Here is a 14,441-nt window from a genome sequence, read left to right on the forward strand (position 1 = left end):
AAGTGAGAAAATCTAAAAAAAAAAAAAAAAAAAAAGAAATTTGGTACAGAAACCTTTGTTTGCAATTACAAAGACATTTCCTGTACCTCTTGTAGTTTGCACACACTGCAGCAGGGATTTTGGCCCAGTCCTCCATACAGAACTTCTCCAAATCTTTCAGTTTTTGAGGCTGTCACTGTAGAATATTGATTTTAAGCCCCCTCCAAAGGTTTTCCATTGGGTTCAGGTCTGGAGACTGGCTAGGCTACTTCTGGACCCTGAAATGCTTCTTATGGTGTAAGGTTCCTCCTTGGGTGCTCCTGGCTGATAATGGTAAACGAGGGAGCACTAGGAAAATGGCAAGTTCCTTCTCACAGTTTGTATATTGTCCAAGAGCTAGCAGCAATAACCGCAGATTGCATATCCATCTCTGGTAGCAGGCAATTCTTGTATTCCAAGACTGATAATTTGGTGCAAATTATCCCCTTTAATGTTGGGGCTGGAACTCTTTTCTTCTGCCATGCAGTAGCAGTCTGCAGACTGTGTTCTTCTTTGTAGCCCTCAGCTCTGTAATGTCAGAACACAATTAATACGCTCTCTGAACTGCCAGCTAGAACTTGTTACCTATAACCTGTGTAGAACACCATGTTATCTACAAAAAGAGTCTGGAATGCTTTGGGGGATCAGCCAATGAGGCAGCCTGCATACCACCAGGGGGCCATTGTCTTTAAGGTTTAGGACCACAATGTATTTTTTAGACTTTATGTACATCCAGCACTGATGAGGTCTTTACATAAAAAAAATCTTATAAATCTGTCATTTGTTATTAGGTGAAAGTCTGGTGGAACAAATTCTACTAGATAAAGAGGGACATCACCTTCCCCCAGAGCTCAAAGGTAAGTGCACATTATATAAATATTATTGTAATAATGCTCGCCATATCTCGAGTCGCAGGCGCACCCGCGTACCTCCATGTCGCTCGCTGCGCCACTCACCTCATCACCTCATGACGTCTCCCGCGTCCCCGCCTCCTAGGGCACCAGCTCTGTAAAATTTAAAGGGCCAGCGGGCCTTTAATTGGCGCTGGCCAGCCGCCTTCCCTGATAGATTCCCAGCCCCTTCCTGTGTTCCCTGCCGGAAATTTGTACCTCATAGCCTTCGAGAAGCTTGTCTGATGGCCTGTGGGATTATCCTGATTTCCCGTTGTGACCTCGATTCCGTTCCTGACTTCACTTCTGTGCTGCCCGTCCTGACCTTCTGCTACGCCCCTGACTCTGATCCTGTGCTGTCTGTCTCTACCTCCTGCCTGTCCCTGACCACGAGTTTACCTTACGATTTTGTACTTCTCCTTGGCCGCCACCGCGGACAAAGTCACGCCTGTGGAACGACCTGGTGGTACCACGCCGCAACAAGCCCAACCTGCTTTGTGGCGGGTTCTGGTGGAAGCCAGGTCCACTTAGACTCTGGTCCCAGGTGTCGGCTTACGTCATCGTCTATGGTGGTACAGAGGATCCACTACCACTGATCCTGACAGTAAGATCTGGCCATGGATCTGGCCAAGTTTCCGCTTCCAGAACTGGCTGATCTTACCACCAGATAGCGGCGCAAGGACAGCAACTTGGACAACTCACCGCCACCCTGCAGCAATTGTTGGCTACCCAGGACCTGCGTACTATGGTAACACCCGCTACTACGGCTGCATCATCAACTGCTTAACCCAGGCTGCGTCTTTCCATGCCCTCCAAATATGACGCTGAGGACAAGTTATGCAGGGGCTTCATTACTCAGTGCTCCCTACATATCGAACTGATACCTTCACCGTTCGCCAAAGAAGGGGCCAAGGTGGCTTTTGTGATCAGCCTTCTTTCCAGGAAAGTCCTGGCATGGGCTTCTCCCCTCTGGGACAGGAACGATCCGGTTACGGCTACCCTTACTGCCTTTCTCACTGAATTCCGGTCTGTCTTTGAGGAACCTGTCCGGTCATCTTCTGCTGAGACCGCACTGCTGAACCTGTTTCAAGGGGGCTCCTCGGTTGGAGACTACTCGGTCCAGTTCCGTACCTTAGCCTCCGAGCTGGATTGGATTGAGGCGGCCTTACTTGCTACTTTTTAAACGGGACTGTCTGGTCAGATCATAGAAGCCCTGTCTGCAACGGACGCTGATTGGTCTCATCTCTCTGGCCACTTGGATTGACATTTGGTCTATTAAGCGCACTGAGGAGCTATGTCTGGAACAACCTCAAGTCAGGATCCGACATCTGCCCCGCCTGGCTCCAGTCTTCCAAAGACCACCTCAGCCGTCTTCCATGCCTGCTGCAGAGGAGCCCATGCAGGTGGATAATGCTTGTCTCTCTTCCCAAGAGGGTTCCAGACAAAGACAGGAGAACCTCTGCCTCTATTGTGCCAGCTCGGAGCACTACCTTAGGTCTTGTCGAGTCCGTCCACAGCGTCCAGGAAACGCCCGCACCTAGGGTTCTTGGGAGAAGCGTCCCAAGGTGAAAGCAAAGCTTCTCCTCGTCTGATTGTTCTGTTCCTGGTCTTCTCAGTTTTGGAACAGGCAACCCGGTTAAACTTTTAGCCTTCCTGGACTCTACAGGGAACTTCTTGGATGCTGCCTTGGTCTCCCAGCATCAGTTTCCTGTGGTTCGCCCTGAGAAGCCGCTGGTTATTTCTTCCATCAGTGGACAGATTCTCCACGACCCAGTCTAGTATCGTATTGAGCCCCTGTTGCTGAAAATTGGGGCGTTATACAAGGAAAGACTGTCATTTTATGTGCTCCCCCGGTCTATGCCCTCACTGCTTTTGGGCCTCCTGTGGTTGCAGCAACACGCTCCGGTGCTCAACTGGCATACAGGGGAAATACTTTGTTGGGGACTGGAATGCCATTCTTGCTATCTCATGGCTCTCCATCCGGTGTCCGCCATGTGTTCTGTGGACTCCTCCTAGCAGCAGGCAGGTCTTCCCGCTTCATACTACGCAGATGTTTTCTCTATAAAGCAAGTGGAGATTCTGCCAGTGCACTGTTCCTATAGACCTGCTGCCGGGTACATTTTGTCCCCGAGCTCGGGTATACCCATTATCTGTGCCCAATACCGCGGCTACCTCGGCCTACATCAAGGAGAATTTGCAGAAGGAATTCATCTCCAAGTCGTGTTCTCCTGACAGTGCTGGCTTCTTCTTTGTGGCCAAGAAGGATGGTTCCCTCCATCTGTGCATCGATTACCACGGCCTCAATAAAGTCACGGTGAAAAAACGCTACCCTTTGCCTCTCATCAGTGAACTTTTTGATCGCCTATGGGGTGCCAAGGTTTTCACCGAGCTAGATCTGCGGGGAGAATATAACCTCATCCGCATCCTTGAAGGTGATGAATGGAATACTCATGACGGGTATTTTAAGTATCTGGTAATGCCGTTGGGACTCTGCAATGCTCCAGCGGTGTTCCAGGAATTCGTCAAAGATATTTTCATAGACTTGCTCTACAATTGTGTCAATCTCTACTTGGACTATATTCTGGTGTTTTCTCCTGATTTATTGTCCCATCAGATCCACGTCTGACAGGTTCTCAGGCGCCTATGGGCCAATCCCTTATATGCCAAGCTCGACAAATGCCAATTTCACCAGAGTAGTCTTCTGTTCCTGGGGTACATTATTTCTGATAAAGGACTACAGATGCATCCTGCCAAATTGTCTGCCCTACTTCAGTGGCCTCGCCCAGTGGGACTACGTGCCATACAGAGATTTCTGGGCTTCGCCAATTATTACGGGCAATTCATTCCACATTTCTCCTCTCTTGTATCTCCTATTGTGGCGCTGACCAAGAAGAACGCCAATCCTAGACTCTGGCCTCCGGCGGATGAAGAAGCTTTCAGTAAGCTGCAGTCTGCCTTTGCCTCCGCCCCAGTTCTCACACAGCCTGATACGGAGAAGCCAATGGTGGTTGACACCTCATCCGTTGGTGCTGGAGCCGTTCTCACCCAGAAAGGGACCAAAGGTCAAACCCTCACTTGCGGCTTCTTCTCTAAAACCTTTTCAGCTGCAGAGAGGAATTATTCCATTGGCGATCGGGAACTTCTGGCCATAAAGCTAGCTTTGGAGGAATGGCGCTATTTTCTGGAAGGAGCTCATCATCCGGTACAGGAATCTCCAGTATCTCCTGACTTCTCAGCGTCTCAATCCTCGTCAGGCTCGCTGGTCCCTCTTTCTCTCAATTCAACTTCCTGATTCACCTCTGTGCAGCTGAGAAGAAGGTTAAAGCTGATGCGCTCTCTCAGTCCCCTGATGTTGTTGGGGAAGAATTGGCTCATCGTCATATCGTTCTTCCAGAATGACTGGTTGTTGCTGCTCCTGTGGACCTACGGCAGCTTCCTCCTGGCAAGATCTATGTCTGACCAGCTCTTCGGAAGAGGATACTAACTTGGGGACATTGCTCTTGTGTGGCTGGGCACCCTGGGGTGCAGAGATCTATCGCTCTCATATCTCGTTACTACTGGTGGCCAGATCTGGTCAAGGTATTTTGTGGGTTACTGCACTCCCTCTGCCCGTAACAAGTTGTCACATCTCAAGCCAGCAGGTCTTCTCCTGCCGTTGTTGATGCCCAGTTACGCAGATTTTCTCTCCTACCTAGGGCATTCTCATTTAATTCTCTGGACTCTCAATCTATTGGTGCCACTCCCTTCTTTGTCGTCTTTGGACGACATCCAAGCCCACCTTTTCCTCTGTCTGAGCCTTCTGATGTTCCTGTTGTGTTGGAATTGGTTCGAGATCTCAAGTGCATCTGGGAGCAAACACGGCAGTTTCTACTTCGCCTGCACCAAAACCCAGTCCAACAAGAGACGCAGGTCTCCTCCAGTCTTTTCTCCAGGTGATAAGGTGTCCGGCTGAAGATTCACAGCTACAAGCTTGGTCCTCACTATCTGGGTCCTTTTGAGATGCTAAAGCGCATCAATCCCGTCAGCTATAAGCTTCGATTTCCTCCCACCATGTGCATCCCGAATTCCTTCCACCTCTCCCTTCTGAAACCTGAAGCACTTCTCCCGACAAGTACCACCTCCAACTCCTCAGGCGGACTCCACCGATGAGGTGAAAGAGGTTCTGGATATGAAGTCAGTCAGAGGGAAGCGGTTCTTTCTTGTTGACTGGAAGGGGTTCGGGCCAGAGGAGTGGTCTTGGGAGCCAGAAGACAACATTCTGGATTGTAGGGTTCTTCAGAGGTTCCTTCAGGTCAAGGAGAGGGGAAGGCCAAAGGGGTGGCTACTGTCACGAGTGCCCCTGCGTCCTATGTCTCGGGTCGCAGATGCACCCGTGTACCTCAGTGTGGCCCACTGCATGCACTGCGCCACTCACCTCGCTGTGTTCCAGCGGCGGCTCGTCGATTGCATCCCCGCCTCCTAGCCGGCTCTGTGGAATTTAAAGGACCAGCATGCCGATAATTGTCACTGACCAGTCGCCTTTGCTGACAAATTCCCAGCCCCTTCCCTGTGTTCCCTGCCGGATCTGTGTGCCTCATTGCCTTAGAGAAAGCTTGTCTGATGCCCTGTGGGATTATCCTGATTTCCCGTTGTGACCTCAATTAAGTTCCTGACTTCACTCCTGTGCTGCCTGTTCTGACATTCTGATACTTTCTTGACTCTGATTCTGTGCTGCCTGTCCCAACCTCCTGCCTGTCCCCGACCACGAGTTTACCTTATGATTCTGTACTTCACTTTGGCCGCCACCGCAGACAAAGTCACGCCTGTGGAATGACCTAGTGGTACCATGCCACAGCAAGTCCAACCTGCTTTGGGATGAGCTCTGGTGAAAACCGGATACCACTTAGACTCTGGTCCCAGTTGTCAGCTTACGTCATCATCCACGGTGGTACAGAGGATCCACTACCACTGATCCTGACACCATATACATTTTTTTAAATGGCCCCACAGTATCTAATATAGTAACAGTGCCCCCACAGTAGCCAATTCAGTAACAGTGCCCCCACAGTAGCCAATATATTTTCAGTGCTGAGAAATGACACAGGGAAAAAATATTGAAAATGCCTTTGGTGATAACAGCATAAATACTTCACAATAAATACATCACATCTATATACATCCTAGTAGCATATAACCAGTTCAAATAGCACATGTATAGATGTAATGACAGTGTCCAACTTTTATATACAGTTTTCCACTCCCAAAAGTATCCCACTCTAAGAGTAGATCTCGAGTTCTGGGACATTCTCCTTTTTAATTTGACACCAGAACTGTTTATAGGCATCTTGGTTCAGGTGATAAAACATTTTAAAGTTTTTTTCCCCTCCTGCCAGTCAGCTGAAGACAGATTAGAGAAGGATCTGCAGGGAGGTATCCAGTTCCTGAGCTTTCTTCCTCTTTACATGTTGACTATACAGTTCTTCTACAAAATACTGTACTTTGTTTCGGCCTCTAATCTTCACCTATAATTTCTGGGTTTTTTTATAGATGTCCAGAACTTTCATAAGAAACATTTATATGAAAAAACAGAGAAACTTATAGAGAACATACCCCCCAGAAGTAACCAAGAGAAGGAAAGTTTCCCATTCTGCACACGTTATGTGAACCTCATCATTGTCTCCACTGATCACTTCAGGGAACGCTCTGAGCTTGAGCTCATAGAGACCGGGGCAAAACATGAGGAATATTTAAAGGAAAGACAAAATGGAGTACGACATATTTCTAGTAATAAGATGTTTCATTGGTGCCACCGATCCAGACTGGTACCACATATGGTTATGGTGTGTGGAGTGCTGGGTGTAGGGAAGACCACGCTGATGCAGAAGTTTGTCTATGACTGGGTGAAGGGGGATCTCTATCAAAGATTCTCTTTTGTCTTTTTCTTCAAATTCCAAGAACTGAACAGACTGGATAAGGTTAGTCTGGAGACCCTGATCCTTCATCATTACCCATATCTGTGGCAGCAGCTCGGGAACATCTTCCAGGATCCAGAGAAACTTCTCTTTATATTTGATAGCTTAGAAGAAAGCAATCAGACAATGGATTTCACATCCCGTCACTTGTGCTCCGACCCTAAACAGCCGGAACATTGGGGTCACATTGTGGTCAGTTTGGTGAGAAAGTCTCTTCTTAATGGTTGTTCTGTTCTGATGACCAGTCGCCCAATCAGTCTGGCATCAATTGGTTCTAACGTTTTCCAGCGAATAGTAGAAATTAGTGGGTTTCTAACAGAAGAACGACGAATTTACTTTGACAATTTCTTCTGTGACCCTGAACTGGCAGAAAAGGCTTTTTCCTATGTGAAGCAGAATGACACATTGTACACGTTCTGTTACCTCCCATCCTACTGCTGGATCATCTGTACAGTATTATCCAGGAGCTTCCAGACAACAAGTAGTGACCAGCAGGTCTCATTATTACCCAGAACCGTGACCCAGCTCTTTGCCATATTTGTCGCCAACATCCTGTCCAATCACAGCCTGGAGAAAAGTGGCACCCAGAAGCTCCTGCAGTCCATGGGATGGATGGCAGAACATGGGGTCATGAATCACAGGATTATATTTGATGGTCGGGATCTGGAATCTTTCCATGTGGACAATAAGTCAAAGCTCTTATCAAGTTTCCTGATGGAATCGGAGGAACCTGTGTCCTATTCTTTCTTACATCTCACTGTCCAGGAATTCTTCTCTGCCTTTGTGCATTATGCCGATTATTCTCCTGAGAAGTTACAGGAATCACTAGAAAGAGCCAAATCCTATTCTTATGAGCAAGGTGAGAAATTTCTCCGCTTCCTGTGTGGTCTATCAGATGCCACCACCAGGTCTCTACTAACCGGATACCTGGACATACAAGCAGCTCAGGCCTCCAGAGACGTCATCACTTGGCTGAAGAACTTCCTTCTAAGAGAAAACAGATTGGGAGAGAGTACGAAGAGGAAGCATCTCAGGACATGCTTTTATCTATTTGAATCCCGGAATAAGGCTCTGGTTCAGGAATCGTTAAAATCATTTAGAAGTTTTGACTTTTCAGGTATCCACATGTCACCTCTGGACTGCACAGCTTTGGCATTCATCATGGAAACCTGCTCACATATAGAAGAACTCGATCTAACTGGATGTGCCTTAAACACCGAGGGATTAGAAAGACTTGCACCAGCGTTAAATACTCTTCAGACTCTGAGGTGAGATACTTATATTTTATCCTTGATATAAAGTTTTTTAAAAATACGTATTGCATTCTACACCATGACTATTATTCTGAGCCCACTATGTGGTAACATATTTCAAATAACTGACCTTCGCACCATTCGATCTGGTCCTCTGAGAGACAAGATTCGAAGTTAAAGTCCCTCAAAAAGTCACAAGTCAAAGTCCAGTAGACCACATCAATTCCTGCCTCATTTGACTCTGTTTACGCCATGCAGATCTCCAATCAGATCGAACTTCTAGATGACCATGTCCTAAAAAGGCGAAATGAAATTGTGCAGAGCACTCGAGAATGTCGCTGGTTGAAAAGTGTTTATTATACTCACAATTTTACAAATAAAACCAAAAATACTAAAAGCCCCAGGCTTCACCACTTCAGGCTTTATTCATTCTGGATGGCCGTTATGTTGCCCTATGTTATTAATCATTAATTTTGCCCAGAAATTTTTTCTTTCTAAAATTTGTTTTAAAAAACCACAATTTTATAATCATATATCATAAAATTGCATATAATCTGAATAGATTTAACCCCTTAACGCCAAAGCCACTTTACACCTTCCTGACACGGCCCATTTTTTTCAAATCTGCCCTGTGTCACTATAAGTGGTTATACCATATTTTTCGGACTATAAGGCGCACAAAAAATCCTTTGATTCTCTCAGAAATCATAGGTGTGCCTTGTAGTCCAGTGCGCCTTATATATGAACCGTACTGACAGAAAACAGCTGCCTTGAACTTTGCATAGGTCTGCCAACTGCTAGTCATACATCCTTATAATCAGGTGCACCTTATAATCAGGTGCCCCTTTTAGTCCAGTGCATCTTGTATATGTATAGTAAAGCATTCAGAAAGCTTCACCAGAGGTCAGAGTGGTCTGTCTGGAACTATGGGTTGTCTGTAAGTTGGATGTCCTTAAGTAGGGGACCGCCTGTGCTCTAACTTTGGAACGCTTTAACATATCCAAGAGATTTTGAAATTGTTTTCTCGTGACACATTGTACTTCATGTTAGTTACTGCAAGGTATCTAATGGTATTGTGTAATAGAGAATGCTGAGCTGATGTACCTAATCCTATAATATGTAATACTGTCTCCTCTTCTTATTCTTACAGTTTGGCTGACAATAATCTACCAAGCACATGCTGCATACAGTTGGTATTAATAATTAAGAATAACCCCTTCCTGAAAAGACTTGTCCTACAAAATAACCGTCTGTCTGGTCCACAACTCAGAGACATGCTGGAAGCTCTGTCCAGTCCGGCCTGCAGGATAGAGGAATTATAGTGAGTATAAGAGATGTATATAATAGGAGACATTACAGTGTGTACAAGAGATGTGTACAGGAGGAGACATTACAGTGAGTATAAGAGATGTGTACAGGAGAAGACATTACAGTGAGTATAAGAGATGTGTACAGGAGGAGACATTACAGTAAGTATAAGACATGTGTGCAAGAGGAGACATTACAGTGAGTATAAGACATGTGTACAAAAGGAGATATTACAGTGAGTATAAGAGATGTGTATAGGAGGAGACATTACAGTGGGTATAAGAGATGTGCACAGGATGAGACATGTGTGGACAAGTTGTACATTGAATTTATTCTATTTTAGGTGACATTATGGTTTGTGCATAATTGTCCAACCTTCTCCGCTAGTCCATGTTTCTTCCTTTGCTTACTGGAGCTCTGGAAACAGAAACTGGTGGTGAACAGAGCTCCATTGCTGGAACAGGCTGCATACAAACACATAACATACATATTTTTACTAAATGTTCTGTAGCTTATTTATACAATGATAAAATTAGTGTCATGTCTTTGGGGGCAATTTATAATTGACGATCAGTACTAAATATCATTTATTAGTGCAGGATGCTCCGTAAAGTGGATGTGCTGGGTTACTAAAGCTTCGCTCCAAAATATCCTAATGGGACCTGAGTTGCATCACTCCGGCCATTAATATCAAGAATAAAATAGTTAATGAAACTTCTCCAAGTAATTTTACCATCAAAGCAAAAAAACAACATACACTTAGGCTACATACACACAAGCAAAGGGGCATATTTATCAGGGCCTCTGCGCCACATCAGTGGCGTAGAAACCTGAAATAATCGCAAATGCTACCTTATTGCTAGCACTTGCGATTATTTATCCCAATCCGCCACCAGAAATAAATGCTGCGCAGTACCTTGTCTGATAGGCTGAAGCCTCTTGATATATCGTACTGTGAAAATGCAGCAGCGGGGATATGATAAATATCCACCATAGAATCTATCCATCTGCTATTGGTTGATTCAACAGCAAATGCTTTTCTATGTGTTCTCACACGATGGGGCAGATTTACTTACCCGGTCCTGTTGCGATCCACGGCGCGTTCTCTGTAGAGGATTCAGGTCTTCCGGCGATTCACTAAGGTAGTTCCCCCGATGTCCACCAGGTGTCGCTGCTGCGCCGAAGTCCGTCGGAGTTCACCGGAGTTCATTAGCCTATTCCTGGTGCAGGTAAGCGCGTGTCCGATTTGCGCCGTTTTTCCCTGAATTGCCCCAGGTTTTTGGCACACGCGATCGGATTGTGGCGCATTGGCACCGGCAAGCACGCGATGGAAATCGGGGGGCGTGGCCGTCGAAAAACCTGACGGATTCAGAAAAAACGGGAAACCCGACGAAAATGTGCAAATCGGGCCCTTAGAAAATGACCCCCCAATGATCTCCACAACCTTCCATATTATCCAAATACTGCAAATTATACAGCTAGTCCTATTCGGACAGTCTTTCCCATTGTCGACACATTTTTTGTTTTAAATGCGGCAGTTTTTCCGAATCCGTCGGGTCGCTTGCTCCAAAATCCCGGGGCAATTCAGGGGAAATCAGCGCAAATCGGAAATATTCGGGTAACACGTCGGGAAAACGCGAATCGGGCCCTTAGTAAATAACCCCCACCGTGTCTGTCAGGTCATAGAAAAAGACGTAGATACACGTCGCTTTTGCTTAATTATTTCTTTTTTTAACAAGACAGATACAATAAAACCCCTGGTCTTTGGGCTTTCCCAGCCCAATAATACCAACCTTTGTCCACCCCAGTGCTTGGCCATACATTCCAAGCTTCCATGCACCAATGGTGATTGTGGGTACCAGAGTATGTGGGCTAGGGCAAGCTATTTTTATCAGCTAACACTTAACCTCAACCTTCTTACGGGATACCATATACTAAGATAAAGTTAAAAAAATACAGTAAAAGGCAGAATCTACTGAGACAGCAGCATTACAAAAGTTAAACTCAAGTTAAAAAAAACACACACGCACAAAATTCTTTTTATATTTTATTCAAAAGAAAATTGCCCGTCACCCTGTTGAACCATTTTATCAATTTAAAAAAATCCTGTTCATGGAATTAGTACACCGAATCAACTGCATACACATATCCAAAGGAAAACAGAAAAAAATTACTGCTTTAGTTTAAGGGGGATAAAAAGGATGGGGTCTCACATACCTTTGTCGGACCCCTCATCGCTCCATGAGAATAATAGTATGGAGTAGAATGGTCATCACGTGGAAATCTGCTCCATTACTCTCATGGAGCGACAAGGGGTCTGACTGAAGTATGTGCTTCCTGGAGATGGAATTTTCATTTACCAGCAGGACTTGGCACCTGTACACACTGCCAAATGTCCCAACGTCTGAAGTAATAACCAGAGCTTGATTAGCCAAAAAACTCTCCTGACCTTAACCCCATAGAATATAGATGAGAGAAACCAGAACCAACAATGCAGACAAGCTGAAGGCTGCTATCACACAACCTGATTTGTAAAACGCTGCTGAACTTGATGGAATTTAATTATTATTAACCTGGGCTTCCATAACACCATAGCAGCGCCATCAGCTGACCCCTCCATGCCATAACAACTCTGCAGCGCCATCAGCTGATCCCTCAATGCCATAACAACTCTGCAGCGCCATCAGCTGATCCCTCAATGCCATTACACCACTGCCCTGCCATCAGCTGATCCCTCCATACCATAACATCTCTGCAGCGCCATAAGCTGATCCCTCCATGCCATAGCACTTCTGCAGGTCCATCAGCTGACACCTCCGTGCCATAACACCTCTGCAGCACCATCAGCTGATCCCTCCATGTCACAACAGCTCTGCAGCACCATCAGCTGATCTCTCCATGCCATAACACCTCTGTAGCACCAGCACCATCATCTGATCCCTCCATGCCATAACACCTCTGCAGCACTATCAGCTGATCCCTCCATGCCATAACACCCCTGCAGCGCCAATAGCTGATCCTTCCATGTCATAACACCTCTGCAGCACCATCAGCTGATCCCTCCGTGCCATAACATCTCTGCAGCACCATCAGCTGACACCTCCGTGCCATAACACCTCTGTCCTGCCATCAGCTGATCCCTCCATGTCATAACAGCTCTGCAGCACCATCAGCTGATCCCTCCATTCCATAACACCTCTGCAGCACCATCAGCTGATCCCTCCGTGCCATTACACCTCTGCAGCACCATCAGCAGATCCTTCCATGACATAACACCTCTGCAGCACCATCAGCTGATCCCTACATGACATAACACCTCTGCAGCACCATCAGTTGTTTATTTGGCCACAACATTTCCACAAAATTCTTTCTTGTCGGACACAGAGCAGCCGTGACACAAAACTGGCGCAGACACTTCATTAATACATGTAGAAGACGTTCTTTCTAGTGCAAAGTCAGACAGAAAACTTTATTATATCAAAGTGTGTACTGTACAATGTCAATCCATCGTCCTTCTGAATCATGGCACCCAGAAAAAAAAAAAGTTTCACAGAAACTGAGATATCCATTGTTAAACTGTGGATGTTACATAGTATACGGTTGAAAAAAGACACATGTCCATCAAGTTCAACCAAGGAAGGGAAGGGATTGGATGAGGAAGGGATTTAGGGGAAACAATTCTATGTAACATAACCATCAATGTTATTTATGTGTAAAAATGCATCTAGACCCTTCGTGAAGCTCTCTGCTGTCCCTGCTGTGACCAGCGCCTGAGCTCTGCTATTCCACACATTGACAGCCCTGTAGCCTCTGGAAATTAAACCATGTTTTCTCCAGATGGAGACGGTGCCCCCTCTTCTTTTGATGTCTCCAGTGAAACATAGAAACACAATCCTGATGTTGTAGTAACTTTTTCCTTACCCTGTCTTTTGCCATTTTTGCGTTTCCTGTTTTTCGTTTATACTCTCCTCTTTTGACATGTCATAACTTTTTTATTTATCCATTTACAGACATATGATGATTTGTTATCTGCAGGGAAAAAATCCAAATGTGGTAGAATTGACAATGCTGCCTGCCCTTGTCACTGCACCAAAGCCAGCATGGTTTTCATTTTTAAAACACCATCTGAAGCAATTACAAGAATTGTAGAATAAAAAAAATAATTCCAAACTCTCTTATTTTCTAGCCTGGCATTTAATGGATTGACAGAAGAGGAGCGAGAAGAAATAAGAAGACAGGAAAGATTCAAACCAGATATGAAGATAAATTACTGAATTACTGCAGCCAAATTACTATCTGTGATGGGCGGATAACGGGACATTATGGACAATGGGACCCCAGTGTACCAAGAATATAAGTTTAACTATAACACTTCCCCCTATGTACAAGAATATAACTACTATAATACTGCCCCCTATGTACAGGAATATTACTATAATACTGCCCCCTATGTACAGGAATATAACTACTATAATACTGCCCGCTATGTACAAGAATATAACTACTATAATACTGCCCCTATGTACAAGAATATAACTACTATAATACTGCCCCCTATGTACAAGAATATAACTACTATAATACTGCCTCCTATGTACAAGAATATAACTACTATAATACTGACCCCTATGTACAGGAATATAACTACTATAATACTGCTCCCTATATACAAGAATATAACTACTATATTACTGCCCCCTATGTACAAGAATATAACTACTATAATACTGCCCCCTATGTACAAGAATATAACTACTATAATACTGACCCCTATGTACAAGAATATAACTACTATATTACTGCCCCCTATGTACAAGAATATTACTACTATAATACTGCCCCCTATGTACAAGAATATAACTACTATAATACTGCCTCCTATGTACAAGAATATAACTACTATAATACTGCCCCCTATGTACAGGAATATAACTACTATAATACTGCCCCCTGTGTACAAGAATATAACTACTATAATACTGCCTCCTATGTACAAGAATATAACTACTATAATACTGCCC

The 14,441-nt window shown here is 45.1% G+C and overlaps 1 protein-coding gene across 3 annotated transcripts in view; it reads left to right on the forward strand.

The window, feature by feature from the left end:
* LOC140069272 (NACHT, LRR and PYD domains-containing protein 3-like) overlaps window positions 1–14,066 on the forward strand; it is a 62,103-nt gene extending 48,037 nt beyond the window's left edge. For 2 of the 3 annotated variants that reach the window (XM_072114759.1, XM_072114761.1), the window contains exons 5-8: window positions 810–875; window positions 6,435–8,127; window positions 9,263–9,433; window positions 13,607–14,066. In XM_072114759.1, the coding sequence (XP_071970860.1) occupies window positions 810–875; window positions 6,435–8,127; window positions 9,263–9,433; window positions 13,607–13,694 (2,018 nt within the window). In that variant the 3' untranslated portion in view covers window positions 13,695–14,066. The remainder of the gene's footprint in view (window positions 1–809; window positions 876–6,434; window positions 8,128–9,262; window positions 9,434–13,606) is intronic. The other variant, XM_072114760.1, reaches the window with a different exon arrangement.
* Window positions 14,067–14,441: the final 375 nt, after the last annotated feature.

Source organism: Engystomops pustulosus, chromosome 7 (genome assembly GCF_040894005.1).
Source record: "Engystomops pustulosus chromosome 7, aEngPut4.maternal, whole genome shotgun sequence".
NCBI classification, from domain to species: domain Eukaryota; kingdom Metazoa; phylum Chordata; class Amphibia; order Anura; family Leptodactylidae; genus Engystomops; species Engystomops pustulosus.